A 22,257-nucleotide genomic window follows, 5' to 3' on the forward strand; every position below is an offset into this window, starting at 1 on the left:
GTGTTTAGTGAAGAATCATGACATAATGTTTTCATAACAATGTTTTGCATTTTCTTTGTTTATTGATATATTATTCCACATAGTTTATTTTATTACAAAAAGAATATTCACAGGAAAAAAATGTTTGGGAGCACTGAACAATTGAAAAAAAGCATCAGCTAAAGCTAATAAAAATCACTATTTTTTTCTATTTCATTTATCTTTTTAGGTAAAGAAGACACACCTGGCCCTATGAAAGGAGAATACAAACTCTCAGTCTCTGATGAAATTGTCAGGCAGGCAAATTCTTCTTTTGTGTTTGAGCCTTTTAAGAAGGATTCTTTTTCAGGTAATAGAACCACACTCTTCACTGAATCAAGTATAAAGACATTTAAAAAAAAAATCGTCTGTAGTATGAAGGAAATTATCTTGGGGAAAAAAAGATGAATTTATTGTACATATTTTTTTTTATTCTTTGAATTAACCTAAACTTTATGGCCAGCTAATCACTGAAATAAGTGACACGTGTTGCATTGTCATTGTTAGAGAATCTGGGTAACTTTATTCATTGATCCATTTACTCCTTCCTCCTATCTTTGTGAGTTAGATTTCACTTGATTATTAACCAGAAATAAGATTACCCCGCCACACACACCTCAAACAGGAATGGCGATGCTGTTTGGAATTATTACTGATACATTTGAAAGTGTATATTTTTTCTCAATTATTGTTCCAGGTATGTTTGCATGGGTCTGTATCACCAAATCAAAAGCACTGAAAAGCGAATGGCTTTAGTATCGAAAATGCCATTCATTGAAGTTGGTTTTGTTGGGGGCTGCTCCCCCATACCCCTACACCCCTCTAATTATATATACCAACTCCCAGATCACACTACAATGAAGAAAAGGCAAATTTTCTGATCTTCACTGCACTGCAATCTCACAATAAAGACCTTGATGATCAACATTTTCGATTCTAAAGCTGTTCGCTTTCCGATCTTTTTGATTTTGTGATATAGCTCCTGTTTGCATTGGGGTATATATGTAATAATAGTTGTCGTAGTTTAAAGACTATCGTGTCCTACTATTGTTGGCCTGTCCTAAAACTTCAATGTATAGTGTTTTGTATTGTATGAGTTAAGGATAATAGTTTTTGCATTACATCTGTTTTATATATTGTACCTTTTTCTGTCTTGTATTGCCCAACCCCTTCAAGCTGTTTCATGCCCACTTGAAAATGTCTGTGCATTCACATCCTCCACGCTCCAAAACAGTCTGTTTTAAAATGGCTGACTGGTATCTCAGTAATAATGCTTTGCATATTCCATATTAATGTCAGCTCTCTGCAAGTGTATTTGATGGCCTCTCCTCTTTCCCTCAGTTTCACCCATCCCCATTTTCTATGGGGCATCCTGTCTACCTGTATTATACTCATCTCTCTCCTTGTTTATAATCCACCTCTCCTTCCTTTCCCAGCTCTCATGTCCCAGATGTTCTTTCAGCTCTCTCACATATTTCCTTATTAGATCTCCAGAAAGGCATGTAGTAATGCCTAGTAATGTGTAGTAGTATGTACTGATGTGTAGTAATATGTAGCAATGCTCACCACCATGTGACAGAGTGGTGATAATAACCTCTCCTTCACTACAGCCTATAGAATACAACTGAGTCATTGATTTACTGTTTCTGCTACCCTTTCTACTTGTGTTCAAGAGCCTTGAGCTGTTAATCACTGCATTTCTTTGCTTTAAACAAAGCAACCATCTGATGTTAATCTTATTTCCATTCATCACTGATGGGGGCTGTGGGTTCCATCCTCAGAACTGAGTCGGCCTAATACCAAGCTCGCACCATCAAAAAAACTCTTGGGCTAAGCTTTTATCCATAGTGCCCTTCTCTCTGTTACCTCAGATCTCGTTTGCCATGTAAAGCCGCGTTCTAGCCAAGCTCTCAGCTAAGTAACATTTTTGATATTTTCTTGGATATTATGTATCTACTTCTTATTCCTTGTTGGTATTTTGATATTTCTTTACTTTTGAATCTATTGGTAGACCTTTTTAACCTTCTGTTTTTACCTTTTTGGTAATCTTCAGTACCATTGGTGGTACGGCCTTTACTCTTCTTATTTTAACTTTTTGCTAATCTTCAGTACCATTGGTGGTACGGCCTTTACCCTTCTTATTTTACCTTTTTGGTAATCTTCAGTACCATTGGTGGTACGGCCTTTACCCTTCTTATTTTACCTTTTTGGTAATCTTCAGTACCATTGGTGGCACTGCCTTTACCCTTCGTATTTTACCTTTTTGGTAATCTTCAGTATCATTGGTAGTATGGCCTTTCTCCCTACCCCTCAGGGTATTTTCCCCCCTCCTTTCACCTTATCTCCTATATCTATATATTGAAAAACTTTTTGCCTCATTTCCCTTGGTTTCCTTTTAACTTGTGTGTTTATGTTTTTCATGATGTCTGATAAAAAAGGCACGTCAGGGTATAAGCATTGTGCTTCTTGTAAGGGAAAACTGCCTAACAGTGATTCCCATGATGACTGTGTTTGTTGTCTGGGGGTGCTCCATCTTTCAGTGCAACCTCCTTGTGTGATTTGCCAAAGTTTTAGTCAGTGCACTTTAAATGAGTAAAAAAACAAACTGATTCTGAAGGGCCTCCTTAAGACACCCTTTTCAGAGGCCTTTTCTGCGCAGAGGTCTCATCCCCTCCTAGAAAAGAAAAGGTCCCACTCTGTCCCCTCTTCCCCCATGGGTGACCAGGGAAAGTCTGTTAAGTCTAAAGTACCAAAATTGTCTTTGGAGCATAAGTCCGTCTCATCGGCGCTGACCTTTTATGCTCCGTCTATGACTGTTCCATTGTCGGTACCTGTTTCAGCTCTGATAATGTCTATAGCACTGACTACTGATTTTTCAAAGGTTGCTCCTGTTTTGGTGCAGTGCACGCCTTTGATGCCTACCTCTGCAATCCCGTTTACTACTGAACCTTCTGTGTCGGCTCTGAGTGCCCCTCCGGCACAGAGTCCTTTCACAGTTCTGATGATGACAATTTTGATGCCACTTTTTCCTGTCTCCACACCACAGACCCGATACTATCCATCAACAGGTCCTTTTCTAAGGCAAGTATATAGTTCATTCCTAGAATGACCTGACTCCCCATTGGGAGTGTCCACTAGATCCACCAGGAGCCTTTCTGAGTTTGACATGGTGCATTTTGTGGATCAGCTGTTGACAGCCAGGGGGGGATGCCCTCTCCATCTAGGACCAATCTGCTTGCAGGACCTGGGTTGGTTTCTCAATGAACTCCATCCTACTCTCCTCCTTTGACCATACTGGTTCCAAAGTCTTCAGCTCTGATGTCCTATTCAGAACCCCCCATCTCAGTGCCAGTAGTGGACCTCACTGTGGCTCTGGGACTGTCCCTTTGGCCTTTGGTCCCTTCATAACTGAGCCTTCCTCAACTTTGTGATTGGGCTGCAGGCTCTTTGGCTTGGAGTATGGTTGTGTGTGTGTCTACAGTTCCATCCACAGTGCCGGGAGCTCTGTCTGCACTGATCCTGGTTGAGGCTTCATCCTCAGGAGCGGGTTCAGCAGAGCAGGATGTGACCCCGGTTCCGAGGTTCTCTCTCTCGGTTCTAGGCTCCCATCCCTGTTTTGGCAGACCTGCTTTCTGAGCTATGGACAGGGCACTTGCTTCTGGAAGCATTCCACCATCAGAACCCCACATCTCTTTTTCCCCTGAGCTACAGTTGACACAAGCCTCTGCCCCAGGACACTGGGCAGCAAAGATGCAGGAGACCTCGTTACAGGGTGCCCCCTCTTCTGAGTCCTCCTCAGAGGTCCCCGCTGAGGAGCCACCACAGAAGAGATTGTGCAAGAGGAAGCACGTAGACTCCCCTGAAGAGTCTCTGACAGAGGATATGGATTTTTATGACAGGAAATGGTCCCCATGGTCACACCCTGATGATGTTTCCTTTGGGGACATCCTTCATATGTTGAAACAGAGGGGTGATTGGAAGCCCACTAACCTTTCCAAGGAGTCTGTGTTTCTGCAGGCTTTCTGTGCCTGGCCATCTACCTCTTGGGTGATCCCGCCTGCAGACAAGCAGGTACAACTCCTGGAGCAACACACCTGGAAAAACCCTGATTCTGTTGAGTTGATCCCTCGGAGACCTGACAAGATACTACCACCCACCCCCCCCAGGAAAACCCACATTGGTCTAGAAGTTTACCAGTTGATGCTATGGTGGTGGCGACCATGAAAAAGGATCTCGCTGAAGATAGTCATACTGTTCATCCACCCAACAGGGAGTCCCGGGCTGTGGACAGATTAAGGAAGTGAGTTTTTGCTTCAGCAATTTTTGCCATATGGTGTCTGAATTACTTGGCACATTTTATGAAGCTCCAAGGTGACTTGGATTTTGAACTCTGTGGAATGATCGCAGGACAGGTGTCTGATGGGGTAAGAGACAAAGTTGCCTCACAGCTCGCAACCCTGGAATCTATCTCCAATTCATCCATGAAGTTGCTCTCTCATGCAACCAAAGGGGCGGCTAGAGTGGCGGGTTCAGGCATAGTTATGAGACGCCATGCCTGGATGCACCTCTGTGACTTCAGAACCTTTTCAGTCTTCCTTCCTGAATGCTTCAATTGAAGCATCTTCCCTTTTTGGCCCTAAGGTGAAAGACACTCTGGCCAGGTCTAAGAAGGATGGTAAGAATCTTACTGCCATAGGTCTGTGCTTTTCCAGTCCACAATGTTCCTTTTCCATGAACCAGAGGAGTAGAAAAATGTGGCACACAAATTCTGAGGGTCCTTTCCTTGCCACATGTGGCAGTGATACTCCCAGGGGCAAAGGAGGTAACAATTCTGGAAGATGCCCCTACCGAGGAAGAGGGGGTCCGCTTAATCAGGCACCAAGGAATTCTTTCTCTGAGCAACCTTACCAGCGCTCCTGAAGAGTGGCCCAATTGCTTTTCTCTGGAAGCAGTTAGGGGATGTTTCTCTCTGCACCATGCTGCCTGGCAATCAATAACTTCCGACCGTTGGGTGCAGAAAATTATAACCAGAGGCTATATCATTTCCCTCATCACTTATCCAAAGCATCCAACAAAACTCACTAATGTTCCATCCAGTCAAAGGGAAGAAGCAGTCACAGAAATAAACAAGCAAAGTCAAAAGAGTCATCCAAACAGTCCTACCTGACCAATGAAGATCTGGATTCTACTTAAGATTCTTTTTGGTGCCAAAAAAAAAACAGGAGACTGGAGACCAATTCTTGATCTCAGCAATTTGAACAAGTCATTGCCCAAACGAAATTCCAGATGGTCACGGTTCAGTCCATTCTCCCTTCTCTAAGGGAAGGCAATTGGATGTGCTCGATAGATCTCTGGGATGTGTATTACCACATCAAAATGGACAAACGCTCCAGGAGACTACTTCACTTCCAGTCATTGCCAATTTTGTGTCCTGCTGTTTGGACTATCTACAGCCCCCAGAGTGTTCACAAAGTGCATGGTAGTGGTCACAGTTCACTTGAGACTGCAAGGATTCCTGGTGTTTCTGTATTTGGATGATTTGCTTCTTACCACCCCCAACAAGCATCTTCTGGTAGCAGCTCTACAGTACACTCTTTCCATGGTGAGACTTTTGGGAATGATGATAAATTGGGAGAAATCCAACCTTGTTCCTTCCCAGTCCATAGAGTTCATTGGAGCAGTCTTCAACACCCGTTCTTGTCTGGTGTCCCTCCCAGTTCACAGACTGCAGAGACTGAGGCTCCAGCTCCGGGAGATACTATGTCAAAAATAAAGCCTCAGCAAGGGAGGTTCTTCAGCTTTTAGGATCCATTGCAGATGCTATACCGATAGTGCCTCTTACAAAACTACACATGCGAATACTTCAATGGCTTCTACTATCTCAGTGGTTTACAAATCACCACTCTCGATGCTTTTAAATTCAGATAACCAATCATTGCAAACAGGGCCTTCTTTGGTGGATGAGGCCAGAGACAGAACTTTGGAGCTGCCCATTCCATCCTCCCCAACCCAAGGCCATTGTGACCATGAATGCTTCCCTGATATGGTGGGGGCATTTTCAGGGAAAGACAGTCCAAGGCACATGGTCCACAATGGAGGCCAACCTGCATATCAACATTCTAGAACTGAAAGCAGTGCTGTTAGCGTTGCAAGCATTCCAATCTGTTTTTCCTTCTGGGACAATCGCAATTAATTCAGGCAACATGTCAGTAGTCTGTTATATCAACAAGCAAGGAAGAACCAAGTCCTATCCCCTATGTCGAGATGCCATGAGAATTTGGCAGTGGGTGATAGCTTCCGACCACTTTCTGATAGCAATGCATATCCCAGGGAATTCCAACATGATTGCAGACAAGTTGAGCAGATGTATTCTCCTGCCTCATGAGTGGTCCCTCAATCCCAACATAGCAGCAAAACTCTTCAGCCATTGGGGCCAGCCTTGCTGGGACCTATTCGCCTCCCCATCAGACAACAAATGCAGCAGCTATTTTGCCCTGTTTCCCCGACAGGGGGAGACCCCAAGGGATGCTCTGATTCATGATTGGCCCATGGGACTGCTATATGCCTATCCCCCTATTCCTCCGATTCCCCAATTCATAAAGAAAGCTATTCGGTTGAAATTCAAAGTGATCCTCATAGCCCCTTTTTAGCCTCGACAACTTTGGTTTCCCTTCCTTCTGCCTCACCTATTATGTCAACTGTGGATTCTGGACCCTTTTCCAGACCTGATTTCTCACCTCCAAGGGTTGAGTCACCCAAACCTATCCAGTCTCAAGCTGACAGCCTGCTTTTTCCACTTCCGTTAATCGCCAGGCAGGATAATCTTCTCTCACCAGTATGTAACATTATCCTGGCCTCACACAATCCATTCACCAGAAGACTATATCTAGACAAATGGAAGAGATTCTCTATTTGGCTTAAGAAAAGAAGGCTAGACCTGTACTCAGCTCCAGTTACAGCAGTCTTACAATATCTGTCAAAATTTTTCGAGGATGGAGCTGCAGCTTCTCCCATATGAGTACATCTAGTGACTATTTCTAACTTTCACGATGGGTTTGATAATTCTACCCTCATTTCTCATAGGTTATGCAAAACCTTTCTAAAAGGGGTCTCACACATTAGGACTTCACTCAAACAACCTATAAAACCATGGAACCTCACATTAGTTCTTCAGTCTTTAACCCAACCTCCTTTTCAGCCTGCAGCAAACTGTGACTTCAAATTTTTATCTTGGAAGTCCCTTTTCCTGGTAGCCATCATGTCGGCCAGACGAATTTTGAAGCTCCATGCACTATGCATTAAAATGCCCTATTTAAACTTCCACACACTCTCGATGAGCCCCTCCTTTCTTCCCAAAGTTATTTCAGACTTTTCCTTCAATCAAACCATACACTTGCCAGTATTTTTCCCAAAATTTACTAATAAAGGGGAATACTGTCTACACTCCTTGGATGTGCATAGACAATTGAGGTTTTATCTAGACAGAACTAAAGCAATGTGTAAAACTGACCAATTTTTCATTTCCTGCTCTGGACCTAGAATGGGAAATTCCATCTCCAAGTGACTATCAAAATGGCGTAAGGACTGCATACTCCACATCTGTTCACTTGCAAAAAAGCCTATACCACAGAATGTTAAAGCCCACTCTACCAGATCTATGGCAACTTCTGTAGCCTTCCATTCGAGAGCCTCCATGGATGATATTTGTGCAGCAGAGACGTGGGCTACCCCCCACACCTTTATTAATCATTACAAATTGGATGTGGCCTCCAGAGGGAGAGCTGCCTTTGACTCAGTGGTGCTCAGGAATGTTCTTTCATAAGGGCTGCCCGAGGAACACAAGGTAGCTGGGGATTCTGTTCCATCAGTAATGAATGGAAAGAAGATTAACAACATCAGATAAAGAAGTTATGTCTTACCATAATGTTCCATCTGTGGTGGTGGTGTTCTTTCATTCATCACTTCTCACCCTCCTTCCCCCTCAAAGGCTCCTGGGGGATACTTGAGTCCAAGTGGTGCATCAGGGCATTTGCACAGAAATGGCCTCTGCTTTACTAATATTGGGCAAACATGATCTGAGGCAACAGGGAGAAGGGCACTATGGGTAAAAGCTTAGCTCAAGAGTTTTTTGGCTGGCTGGCGCATGCTTGGTGTTAGGCCAACTCTGCTTCGAGGATGGAACCGACAACCCCCATCACTGATGAATGAAAGATCAACAACACAGATGGAATGTTATGGTAAGACATAACTTCTTTTTTATTAGAGCACTTCAAACTTGTCAACTAGTCTAAGTATAAAAAAAATAAGATGGATACAGTTGAATAACATCAGACAATTGCAAACATATTTCAAACTGCATCACTCCTTAGAGCTCCAGCTAGAGCCATAAAAGAAAATATAAACGAAACCATTTGCAAGTTGAGTATTATCACTCACTTTACAAATTAGTCGTCTGCAGAACAGAAGCCTGTAAATAACAAGAAAATAAAAAAATAGAAAAAACTCACCCTTTTATCTTAATAACCCATCCACTCAAAGCAAAAAAGTTGAGCAGCATTCATGCCAGTGGTTCATATCAAGATGTGAATTTTGACCAGGCTGTCAGTTTATAACCAAACATATGTGGCAGGTGGAGTCCATCACTAGGAATACTTTTCCAATCAGAATGCATAATAATTGGCATAATAGTGACCACACATCTTGTCCAACAGAACAGAAATATTGGAATGTTTAAACTCATTGCTTAAATCTCCAATTACCAGAAGTTAACATCAGTTAATGCAGGCAAAGTGGTTTGAGTAGCATAAGATATACTATGAAATGCCCATGTCCACATATGCCTTGGCACAAAACATTAATTTTCTGGGTGAGCTGCACTCCACCAGGATGTATGTGTCAGGAGGTCAGTGCCACATGTGGGATAGTTTAAAAAATGAAAAACTGGCTACCACGAGGATGACTTTAGAGGAGAGAACAGGGAAGCTGTTCTGCCAGTCCAATTCAGTAATTCAAACAATAGTCATGTTTTCCCATTTTCTCCTTTGGCACATCTACTAATGATATAAACTTGCCATCTAAACATGTGTGTATAATTTTGACACCAGACGGTGCCATATCCCTTAATAGCCAATTTCTTACTACTGTTGCCCCCCAAAACACTCCAGCCATAGCTATCTCTGGGCTAAAATGTGGGAATTCCCAACCATTTGCTGTAATTGCAAGTACTGTCACCAATGAATCTCCAATATGGGAACTATTCTCTAAGCAGCTTGTCCTCCTTAAAATCCTAAATGTCTTTTACACTGCTGCTACCCACTGGTCCCATATAATACCCTTCCCATTAACCTTTTTAAAAAAGGGTGGTTCCACAAGCTGGATAGAGTGATGGGAGAGAGGATCATTTTGTAGTCTCAAAACCCCTATGCTTTTCCCGAAGATATTCCTGCTGGATCCCAAATTTTTATTTTCAGTTTGATTCATGAAACACTTAGCTTTTATCACCAAAATTCTACATGCTGCCATCTGATGTTGCAACTCCCTCTCAACCTTTTGAAAGTATCACTGATACATGACACATCATAATGTCTAAATAATGACAAGCCCAACCAACTTTCATGAATATTAGAAACCCATATAAAAGAAGTGCTGATGCATTGCATTTTGTCTGTTTTCTTTGAGAAAATGGATTGGGCAGGTATTTCAGGCGAAAAATTACTTTTGATAAAATCATAGTTTTCACCTCCTGAATTCCACTCAAAAAATGGGGGAAAAAAGGCTTTTTTCCATATAACGATATTATTTTGTATTTTCTGAATTATTGGAGTAAAATTAAGCTTCACCAGACTTCCATCCAGATCAATATCGTAAGACCTGAGAAATCATCTAACTGATCAGTAGCTGCTGGAACAGACATAATATTATCTTTAGGACTGATTAACCAAATCAAACAATCATCTGCAAACCAGTAGGACAGGTCCATTTGATGACCAATAATGTTTTTCCAGGCTAAACCGCTAAACTTCCTCAAGAAAAAGGCCACAAAAATTGTGACTAAAATAAAAACAATGGGGAAAGCAGACACCCCTGCCCAGTCCCTCATGCCGAATAAAGGATTCTGAGAGTATTCCATTAGAATAAATGGCAGTAATTGTGTTAGAATATTAAATCTGACACAAAGCAATAAAGCTAGGGGGAAAATATATCCATGCCATGGTTTCCCATAGGAAAAGCCATTGGACCGATTCCAATGCTTTATTAAAGTCGGTCAGGAGTGCAGTCACGTTAGTCTGACGTTGCCCAAGATTAGATATATAACCATATCCTAATTAAGTCTTGACTACCCTTTCTACCATTAACAAAACCTTGATAGCTAAATGGAACCACACTAGATAAGACACTTTCTATTCAGTAGGTTAGTACTTTGGCAAAGCTTATGACTTCAAACTGGAGAAGAGAAATAGGTCTGTAACTGGCTGAATAAAGAGATCATTGGGTTTCCGTAGCATTGGGTAGCATTATGACCTTCGCCAACATACAACCAGAGTAAAAGGTGCCCATCTTAACTATAAAAAGATGACATAAATGACATTTTTTTTTTAAATCTATGGACAAGCTGCGAATTCCAAGTGTTTTACCCAAGTTAAACTGTGGCTGCAGTAATGTGAATTGAAACTGCCTGATCCAATTTATGTTTATGTTCCTTAGTTATTACTGGTAAATTCAGACTTTCTAACAATGCCTACTGGTAACTGCAGACTTTCTAACAATGCTACTATCTCACTCTGCATCTTAATGGACATTGCCTGAGCCAGTGCTGTTATATTTGCAAGCTAATAAGTCATTAATTGCTGTGAAACCATCAGTAATAAAGCATTCCCCTTTCCTAAGAGCAATGATTGTGATATAAGCCCCATTGCCTAGTAGAAAATTATCATTCTCTCTTAATTTTCCCATAATTGCATTGACCTCTTTTATTTAACTAAGGACTTGACTTTCTATACTGTAGAGCATAAGAATTGGTCCTTTCAACTACCTTCTCTAAACTGTCTGTCTAAATCTACATCTCTGACCTCTAGTGTTTTAATTTGCATATACTGTTGCTTTGCATTCTTTTTCTTCAAGTCAGTAAGGACACCCCTTAATTTAATCTTAAACTACTCCCATTCCAAGAGAGGTGATCATTACATTTCTAAGCACTGTTCTGCCACTGTTTCCCCTAGATTAGCATTCCTTGCCTAGTATGCAAGCTTCGGGTTGTTGTGCCTAGAATGCAGTACTTGCAGTTATCCACAACAGCATCTTTCAACATTTAAAGGACTTCTATGTCCCTTTCTTATGGTTACCTGCAAATCTGGAACTGGGGCCTGATGAGTGTTATCTGCAGATAGTATGCCTGTTAAGAAACATCCCTGACATGTTAGAGGTGAATATGTTAAACCATGAGATACCTGGCACAAATTTTTGCTGTACTGTACTTGTCACTTTCCTCACATCTGAACTCTGCAAACATTATATTAATAATCTGCCTGACAATGATTTACTTGCCCAGAATGAGGTTTCTGCCATCCTCTTAGCACTTTCACTTTAACACGTGTTTCATTGTAGTGCCCAAGTCGAGAATCTGGAGACCACATCCACTGGTACTCACTCATACATTTCTAATTGTCTCAGTTTTTCCTGATATTAAATCATATTTTTCCCTCTACCTCATAAAATGTTTGACTTTCTGATGCATCACATTATTACAATAATCCGTTATGACAGACATTATAGTTCCTAGGTTGTTCAGAAAATACATGTTGATGAAAAACCTATACAACTAACTTTTGTAACTGAATTGGAGTGATATTTTACCATAGTCTGTGATTTTGGTCCTTTGTCCCACATTGCTTTTGGCTTTATCCCTGACTTTCAAGCAAATCTGTTTACAGCTATGTCCACTAATGTTATTAGCCAGTTGGACAACTGCACTAGGTTTGACTTGCAGCTCTTTTTGGAATTGAGGCCATACTGGTTTGATTCCTGAAATTCCTTACCCTTTAGAAAGGTCTCAAGATTTTTTATCCATCACTCTTCTGGCCACATATGTCAGAATTAACTGTTCTATAGTTGTGGAGTTGGTCCTGTTATCTCCTTTGAACAAGAAAATAAATGAAGTAATGCTTCCAGACATCTGGTAAATCACACTGGTCAGAGATTCTTTAAAGATTGATGTATGGAGTTCCTCCTAAGCTACATTTTAAGTACTCTGGCAATATTCCATTAAAACCTTTTGCCTTCTCTTCCAGTAGGTTACCAATTCTTTATCTACCATCTCCCTCTCTAATGGTTATTTCATCCATCCCAATCTCTTTTTGATTTCTTCTACACCAGCATGGTACCCTTCTTTCTTTCTGTTTCGGTAATGCCGAAATGAAGAATGTGATCAATATTTCAGCTATGTTCTTGTCCTCCCTAATCAACCTTCCATCCTTGACCAACATGGGTAGATTGGTGCCCCCACCCCACTATTTTTTTCAGCTACACTACTGGACTAGTTTCTTCTCCACTCCAAATTTGGTCTTCTTCACCAATGTAGTTGCTGTTCTTCTGATCTTGGGTTCTATCCATCCTACATCTGCCACCATTACAATGATTTCTCCTTGTTCCTGAGTATTGATCTACTTGCCCAACCACTTTGGTTTTCTTAAGAGCTATTTGTGTTTCTTAGCAAGCTCACACATGCACACCTTTCAGAAAGCTGTCTATGAATCTTATCCACAAACTATTTGCTCCTTCAGTTCTTATTATCTTTTATGTAGCTCCATTGTGAACTGCTAGTAATTCATATCTCTGGAGGTCCCAGTTTTATCTTTATCCCTTGAGTATCCACAGTTTTCCCTAGGATGTATTGCAGTGTAGCATGGTAACTGTTGGCTAATGAGGAAATTGTATTCCTATCATTTGAACCAGAGCAACAACAGTGAAGGAAAACAAACAGCTTTATTCACAAATATCCATGTTGAGTGCTTTCTCCCCTAAAATTACAAGGGACTTCCTCAGAACAAGATCCAAAACCCCAAACCCAGCCCTAAATAATACTCATTTGCCTCTATTTGTAAAATTGAATAATTAATACATTGAAATCCATCAGAAAAAATACTCTTTAAAATCAAGTTTAACCTACATACATCAAGTTAATAGCCCACATAATTTCATAAATAAAAAATGTTGCTTCATAAAAATGCATGTTTGGATTTAACCTAAAATGTTTTTTTAACTTTAAAATACTGGTTATACTAATGGCTTCTTTAATCCCTGGATGCATGGTGGCATCAAGTCTCAACTCCCATCTTAATTCACTGACATCTAAATGTACATCCAGACATTTACCCTGTGGGTCTTTTTGTAGGTGTTGAATTACCAAAAATTTGAATGTGTGGTCCCTATATTCACTCAAATGTCTTCCTAATGCATTAGTCTGTCTATCATGCCTAATGTCTAATAGGTGCTCCCCCATCTGTTTTTTAAAATATCTACTAGTTTTACCTATAAAAATATAGGGCAATCCAGGCATTTGGCAACATATACAATATTCTGGGTGTTACAGTTATAATGTCCATTAATCATTATAGTTTTTCCATTCAGAACAAACAAACCTATCACCTGTCTCCAGAACATGTGGACAATAATTACACCTCTTACATTTGAAATTCCATTTACATCTGTTGTTAACATCCTCAGTATTATATTTACCCATTTCCAGAATGTTTTTGAAAGACCTATCCTTTTTATATATTATCTTTGGTCTCTTCCTGACTTTTTGTCCCACATTTTGGTCAAATTGTACTATATCCCAGTTATTAAAAATTGTTTCAACTTCTTTCCATGCAGCTTGATTAAAAATTGTTATGAAGCCTATGTTAACATTTTCAGTCCTATTATGTTGCTCCAATATATTGGCCCATTTATTCAAAATTGGATTGTATGTACCATTGTTACATTTATGTATAATCTCCTTACTAATATCATCCAATAATTCTTGGGGATACCCTCTGACTTTGAACATTTTCAAAATAAATTGAATTTCCTCCAAGAAGGTGGTATCCGAGCTCATCATCCTGGCAGCCCATACTAACTGTCCCTTTACTATCGACTTTTTTTGAAAATAAGGATGTGCACTAGTGAATTCTAAATATGAATTTGAGAAAGTTGGTTTTCTGTATTTTCCAGATTCCAATTTATTCTCATCAGTAATACTTAAATTTACATCTAAATATGAAATGGTGATTTTTCTATGTTTGTATGTAAATTTTAAGAAAATCACAGTATGGTTTATGTAGTCATAAAATTGACAGTTCATAATCATTGCCCTTCCAAATAATGAAAAGGTTGTCCAAAAACCTTGTATAATACAAAATGTTGGAATAGTATTCACCTTGCATATAATGTACTGTTGTTCCCAGAATGACATGACATAATTTGCAAAGACAGGGGCACAGGCTGTCCACTGTCTCCAACCCATATAACAGCTGGTCTCACTACCCTCTTGTAGACCTTCCCTTTCACTCTTACTGGTACTCGTCTGTCACAAATCACTCCTGACACTCTTCTCCACCCACTCCATCCTGCCTGTACTCTCTTCTTCACCTGTCTTCCATGCTCACCATTACTCTGAACTATTGATCTCAAGTATTTAAGCTTATCCACCTTTGCCACCTCTACTCCTTGCATCCTCACCATCCCTCTATCCTCCCTCTCATTCACACACATATATTCTGTCTTATTCTAGCTGACCTTCATTCCTCTTCTCTCTAGAGCATATCTCCATCTCTCCAGGCTCTCCTCCACCTGTTCCCTACTCTCACCTAGGATCACAATGTCATCTGCAAACATAATAGTCCATGGGGACTCTTTTCTGATCTCATCTGTCAACCTGTCCATCACCATTGCAAATAAGAAAGGGCTTAGAGCTGATCCTTGATGTAATCCCACCTCCACCTTAAACGCATCCGTCACTCCCACCGCAGTCCTCACCGCTGCTACACTACCCTCATACATATCCTGTACCAATCTTATATACTTCTCTGACACTCCTGACTTCCTCATACAATACCACAACTCCTCTATCGGCACCCTGTCACATGCTTTATCTAAGTCTACAAAAACACAATTCAAACATAGTAAAACAACCATTTCATATTTACATGTAAATTTAACTATTACGGATGAGAATAATTTGGAATATATAGAAAACCAACTTTCTCTAATTCATATTTAGAATTCTCTACTGCACATTCTTATTTTCAAAAAAAGTCGATAGTAAAGGGACAGTTGGTAATGGATGCCAGGATGATGAGCTTGGATACCACCTTCTTGGAGGAAATTCAATTTATTTTGAAAATGTTCAATGCCAGAGGGTATCCCCAATAATTATTGGATGATAGTAGTAAGGAGATTATACATAAATGTAACAATGGTACATACAAGCCAATTTTGAATAATGTTAACAATGCTAGTAATGGGCCCAATATACTGAAGCAACATAATAGGACTGAAAATTTTAACATAGGCTTTATAATGATTTTTATTCAAGATGCATGGAAAGTAGTTGAAACAATTTTTAATAACTGGAATATACTACTATTTGACCAAAATGTGGGACAAAAAGTCGTGAAGAAACCAAAAATAATATATAAAAAGATAGGTCTTTCAAAAACATTCTGGAAATGGGTAAATATAATACTGAGAATGTTAACAACAGAAGTAAAGGGAATTTCAAATGTAAAAGATGTAATTATTGTCCACACATTCTGGAGACAGGTTGTAGGTTTGTTCTGAATGGAAAAACTATAATGATTAATGAACATTATAATTGTAACACCCAGAATATTGTATATGTTGCCAAATCCCTGGATTGTCCTATATTTTATATAAGTAAAACTAGTCGATATTTTAAAAAACAGATGGGGGAGCACCTATTAGGCATGCTAGGCAGACTAATGCATTAGCTAGACATCTGAATGAATATAGGGACCACACTTTCAATTTTTTTGGTAATTCAACACCTACAAAAAGACCCACAGGGAAAATGTTTGGATGTACATTTAGATGTCAGTGAATTAAGATGGCAGTTGAGACTTGATGCCACCATGCATCCAGGGATTAACGAAGCCATTAGTATAGCCAGTATTTTAAAGTTAAAAAACATTTTAGGTTAAATCCAAGCATGCATTTTTATGAAGCAACATTTTTTTTATTTATGAAATTATGTGGGTTATTAACTTGGTGCGTAGGTTAAACTTGATTTAAAGAGTATTTTTTCTGATGGATTTCAATTTATGTATTCAGTTTTACAATTAGTGACAACTGAGTATTATTTAAGGCTGGATTGGGGTTTTGGATCTTATTCTGAGGACGTCCCTTGTAATTTTAGGGGAAGAAAGCACTCAGCATGGATATTTGTGAATAAAGCTGTTTGTTTTCCTTCACTGTGGTTGCTCTGGTTCTATATATATATATTTTTTTTAATTCTTATTTGCCCTAACCTCAGGAGGAACATGGGGTAAGATATATGGTGCACCATTGCACCAGTTGAACAACGTCCTTTGTTATGACCCTTTTCTTATGTTCTTGTGAATGTAGGGTTTGAGTTGCTGACAGTTTCAGTGTACCTTTGAGACTATTTTGCCTTTCTATAGTACATGTACAGTAATTAGTTATTACATTTGAACATTTCCTTAACAGTATTATTTTCTGTATCATAATTTTTACTCCTATAAAAATACTCTTTCAAATTTTTTCCACTTTCCGTTACAAAAATAGGAGCTTTTCCGATTGTTACTAGTCTCCTGAAAATTCTTTAAAAATTTCTAAGGGCAAAAAATAGTGACAGCTAGAAGTTATGCAATTAATTTATTAAGAAGATACAATTGTAAGTCTAAATATGTGGTTTATGTAGCTTTATGTTGACTTTGTTCTGCATTTTATATAGGAAGAACTACTTGTGGATTTTATTCTAGAGTTTGAGCACCTAAGAGGTATATAAAGACAAGCGTTTACTAATGCTTTGGCCAAACATGCATTTTTATGTAATTATAATGATAAGGTATTTTATAAATTTTTAATTCTTGATCAAGTTAAAAATTACCATTCTAGGTGGGATGCTGAAGAGGATATAGATTGGAAAGAGTATTGTTGGTAAGTCAGGTTAAATGCATGTGCATATCCAGGAATGAATGACAGAGAAATTTTTAAAGCTGTTTTGAATATGAAAGGGTTAAAACATTGAAGTAATTGGTCTTGTCATTTAGTTAAGTTTTTATTCTGTGTTGGTTTGTTTTTGCAAACCAGGTCTAATGGAAGTTCATTCTGAACGAAAGCACGTACATGGTGTTGTTAAATAGTTATTTCATTAATTATTGGAGCCATTTTTGTTGGCCATTTTTAATCATCTTCTTCTTTTGGCTACTGCCATTAAAGGTCGCCACAGCAGATCAACTGTTTCCATTTCTTCCTGGCCTCTGCATCTTGCTCTGTCACACCAACCACCTGCATGTCCTCTCTCACGACATCCATAAACCTTATCTTAGGCCTCCCTCTTTTCCTGTTACCTGGCAGCTTCATCCTTAGCATCTTTTTCCCAATATACTCTTCATCCCTCCTCAGCACATGTCCAAACCAATGTAATCTTGCCTCTCTGGCTTTGTCTCTAAACCTTCCAACCTGGGCTAACCCTCTAATATACTTTTTATTTTATTTTTTTTTTATTTTTTATTTTATCATTTGTTGACAGGGAAAGTCCGACTAGGTTCCACAGAGCCTGTTTTCAGAGGAGGCCCGGGGAGAAATGCTCCAGATCTAATATACTTATTCCTAATCCTGTCCATCCTCATCACACCCAATGCAAATCTTAACATCTTCAACTCTGCCTTTTTGTCAATGCCACTGTCTCCAACCCATATAACATAGCTGGTCTCACTACCCTCTTGTAGACCTTCCCTTTCACTCTTACTGGTACTAGTCTGTCACAAATCACTCATGACACTCTTCTCCACTCACTCCATCCTGCCTGTACTCTCTTCTTCACCTCTCTTCCACACTCACCATTACTCTGAACTGTTGATCCCAAGTACTTAAACTCATCCACCTTCGCCACCTCTACTCCCTGCATCCTCACCATTCCTCTATCCTCCATCTCATTCACACACATATATTCTGTCTTAGCCCTGCTGACCTTCATTCCTCTTCTCTCTAGAGCACATCTCCACCTCTCCAGGGTCTCCTCCACCTGTTCCTTACTCTCACTACAGATCACAATGTCATCTGCAAACATCATAGTCCACGGGGACTCCTGTCTGATCTCGTCTGTCAACCTGTCCATCACCATTGCAAATAAGAAAGGGCTCAGAGCTGATTCTTGATGTAATCCCACCTCCACCTTAAACGCATCCGTCACTCCCACCGCATAACTCACCGCTGTCACACTACCCTCATACATATCCTGTACCACTCTTACATACTTCTCTGACACTCCCAACTTCTTCATACAATACCACAACTCCTCTCTAGAAACCCTGTCATATGCTTTCTCTAAATCCAGACACAATTTTAATATATATTAAAAAATGGTTATGATTTGTGACTCGTCACAATCCTCTATATCTTAATTGTTTTTCCTCTCACAAAGAATCAAACTATTTGAAGCAATTATCTGTGACAATGTTGCATTCCTCTAAACTTTAACATGGTGATGAAGACAAAGACACTGTTTATAACTGTGCTCTAATATAATAGTACATGTCATACAATAGTATTGACAATTGTACAGATATCTTGAAATAAACAGATGATTTCTTAAGGGCCTATATTTTGCTTTTACATAATAACTTGCTAACAGTGAGGAAACGGTCTCCATGCTATATGACTTTGCCAAAGATGTATAGAAAATCCCTCAATTCTAGTTCTGATGAAGTCCATGATAGTAGAGGTGGACGAAAACACTTAACCAACCTTCTATAATGTGTATAATAAAATACAGTTCATTGTTTTTACTGCTTATTCGAGAATTTCATATCATATGTGCAGCTTTTTTGTTTTATAAGTTGTATCTGCACTCTGCTTTCCTTTTTCAGGTTAAAGCCCTCAAAGTTTCAGTTCCACAATCCTCAAAGTTCCTGTAATACACAGATGTTTGTGTGCATGTTTCAGAATGCAGATAAAGTTGTTTCTAGATTCATGTAGAAACCAGAGTTTTTAAAGTTATGATCGAAGAATAATAACAAGTTTGTCTATTGTCCTACTCCAGTTGTGAGGACAAATGTACCAGTGTTTTTATTGCCAAATCGGAGCATAGCTTTCCGGTATTACCACTGAAATCTTCTTGAAGTTCCCAGGTACTGTAGACCTTGATAAAACAGGTGTACATTTATTAATGTTTTGGAAGACACTAAGCATCACTTCAGTTCATTACAAAAGGTGTGGCAGATACAGTTCACAGTAGGCCTACCCTTTTAGTGTTTGACTTTATTTGCAAACTCTGGAAAATGGACTGCTTTTTTTCTGCAAGTTAAACAGTTTCATTTTTCAACATCTAGAGTATCATACAGTCATGGTGAGTCATTACTTATATCAGCATTTAAGCTGACAAGAAAAAGACTGCATTCTTTGCAGAATTTATTCCAACCACTTAAAAATCCATCCCTCATTGCACAGGAAATGTAGCCAATTTATGAAGTTTTGATTCAAATAAGTACACCATGTATTGAGAACACTAAAATGGAGTTGTGAATGGGAATAGTGCAGTTTTCTTTCATTATTGCTATCGTACCTTATCAATCCACATACTAGTTTGTATTTAATTTGACTAATGTTACTGCTGAATTTTTCTAACCATTTTTTATTTTGTTTTGAAATGCGCACAGTATCACACCACAGAGTCTTACATTGTTTAACTGATCCTGTCTATTATTTCAGTGATGAATGAATGTCTATAGCTGTACTTGATTTGTGCATGCATTTTGAATGCTTAAATCACATATTAAATATTAGTAAATTTGACCAATATTTAGGTCATGTCAAAAAAAGTCTTAAATGTGAGTAAATAAAAAATACCTTACATGAAATATGTGCAGCATTAAAGATGGGAAATATTTAAACATTACTGAGTTTAACTGTCTACAGACAGGAGTTGTTGCTGTTTTCTCAGTTTCACCCTGAAACAAGAGTAATAAGAGCTTTTTTGTGCCTCTATGCATGTTTTCATTCTTGCCTAACAGCAAAGTTAGTTTCACTGTGCACTACCAAAATCATACATCATCTTCAGCTGTCACTTCTCTCCTTGATTTAAGAGCCACTTCAACAGTCATGCCTACCTATAACAAATTAAGGTAAGACCATGCAAACTGAGAGATGCAAGGAGCCTTTAGCCATTAAACAAATCAGCCACTCCAATAGTAGAATCCATATAATATGACCCTCTTTTGTAATCAAATTGCCATTCCACTCTGAGTGGACCACCTTTAGAATTTTGTATTGTCAATGTAATTTGAAAAACAACCCACTATGAGTTTCAATGAAATTAACCTGAGTGATTGCCCATCTGACTGCATCCGTTGTTTGTAAAATGCTTAGTGTTTGTCACAGGATGAGCCCCAAAGGACACTGTTGTCATTTTATAAATATACACGATTGAATCTTCTATGGTTGAGGATTCCAAAAGAACTTGTGTTTTGTTATAAGTGTGGGCAGTGTGGAAAACATTTGTCTAGACACTAAAATTCACACAAAGGGCCATAACATAAAAAAAATCTACCACTGGAAGTTCTGAAAGCAGGAAATCAAAATATTCAAACCTGAATTTGATAAGTAGACTGTTGATTAAAGGTGCTCTATGGCTGTTGAAGTCGCAGTACTAATGATGAGTATCTGTTTAAAATGAATAGATTCTGATTTTTCTGATCAGCCATCAAGTACAAGATTTATGTTTTTTCTCTGATCTTGTCTACAAAACATTTATTCTGAACTCATTGCCCTCAAATGTTTAAAACTCTATATTGGCATCATGTGTCACATTGTCTTCTGTCTGTTCTCTGTTCTAGGACGTACATCATTTAATGAATGTTTGTTGCTGTATTATTCTACACAATTTGTTCTATTTTTTTTGTCAATATTTTAGTTCCTGTCATAAAAATGGTCTACAGCTGTGTAGTTTACAACTGGAAACAAAGAGATGAAGTTAATACAAATTGCCATGTTCTTTTCATTCATTTTCTTAAGGTAAAGATGACGGTCCTGGAAAAGGAGAGCGCAAAGTCTCCATCTTTAATGAAGCTGCTGAAGTGGCAAGTTCTCCCTCTGTGCTTGAGCATTTTCAGGAGTCCTTTCCAGGTAACAAAAGCATACAGTAAAATTTAAAGCACACTCATCTTCACTGAAGCTAGTTGATAGATTTTTTTTTAAAATAGACTCATTTGCATCATGGAATAGATTATCACCTTTAAAAAATAAAAGCTAATTCATTGTGCATACCATGTTTTAATTTTCTAAATTAGCCTAAGCTTCATGCTGTTCTAGTCACTGAAATGAGATGTTTGTTTTACTGCACTTGCTATGAACTTTATTCTTTGAGAAGTTTACCATTTCTTTCCTTAATGCTTGCCATATTTAACTTAATTTGACATCTACAGTTGCAATAGTAATGACAAGTCTCTGTTCAAAATTAATGGATTCTGATTTTTCTGCTCAGCCATCCAGAACAAGGTTCAAGGATTTTCTCTGATCTTGTCTATAAAAGGTCAAAATGTTTATTCTGAAATCATTGCCTCCAAATTCTTAAAACTCTGTAGTGGTTTAGCTCGGAGGCTCTAATTAAAAATCTACCAAAGCAACAGAGGCCTCCAAAGCAGACATCCAAGCAACCACTACCTCAAAACACAGCACATGCAACACATAGTTCACAAAGTCAGTGTGCCAAACAGTCACAGCCCTTAAGGCTAAACAACATGCCTGATACACTTGTAATAGGTGACTCCATAGTCAGACACACTGACGTCCCGCTCACCAGACTGAACATGGAAAAGGTTACAGTAAGCTGCCTGTCTGGCGCTAGAATCCACCACATAACACAAGCACTCAGGTCACTCCAAAGCAAGTACAAATATGACTGTCATTGTCCATGCCGGTGTGAATGACCTGAGACGTACCTCCCTGGACTACATGAAAAGAGACATAGAGGAGCTCTCTGATTATGTAGCCCAGGCC

The 22,257-nt window shown here is 39.0% G+C and overlaps 1 protein-coding gene across 3 annotated transcripts in view; it reads left to right on the forward strand.

Annotated features, from left to right (window-relative positions):
* Nucleotides 1-22,257, forward strand: part of LOC122804506 (synaptotagmin-like protein 2) — a 3,492,381-nt gene that overhangs the window by 1,047,081 nt on the left and 2,423,043 nt on the right. For all 3 annotated transcript variants that reach the window (XM_044074423.1, XM_044074432.1, XM_044074438.1), the window contains 2 exons: nucleotides 209-328; nucleotides 21,274-21,384. In XM_044074423.1, coding sequence (XP_043930358.1) covers nucleotides 209-328; nucleotides 21,274-21,384 — 231 coding nt within the window. The remainder of the gene's footprint in view (nucleotides 1-208; nucleotides 329-21,273; nucleotides 21,385-22,257) is intronic.

This window comes from Protopterus annectens, chromosome 1.part1 (genome assembly GCF_019279795.1).
Source record: "Protopterus annectens isolate FY-2018-M chromosome 1.part1, PAN1.0, whole genome shotgun sequence".
In the NCBI taxonomy this organism is placed as follows: Eukaryota; Metazoa; Chordata; order Ceratodontiformes; family Protopteridae; genus Protopterus; species Protopterus annectens.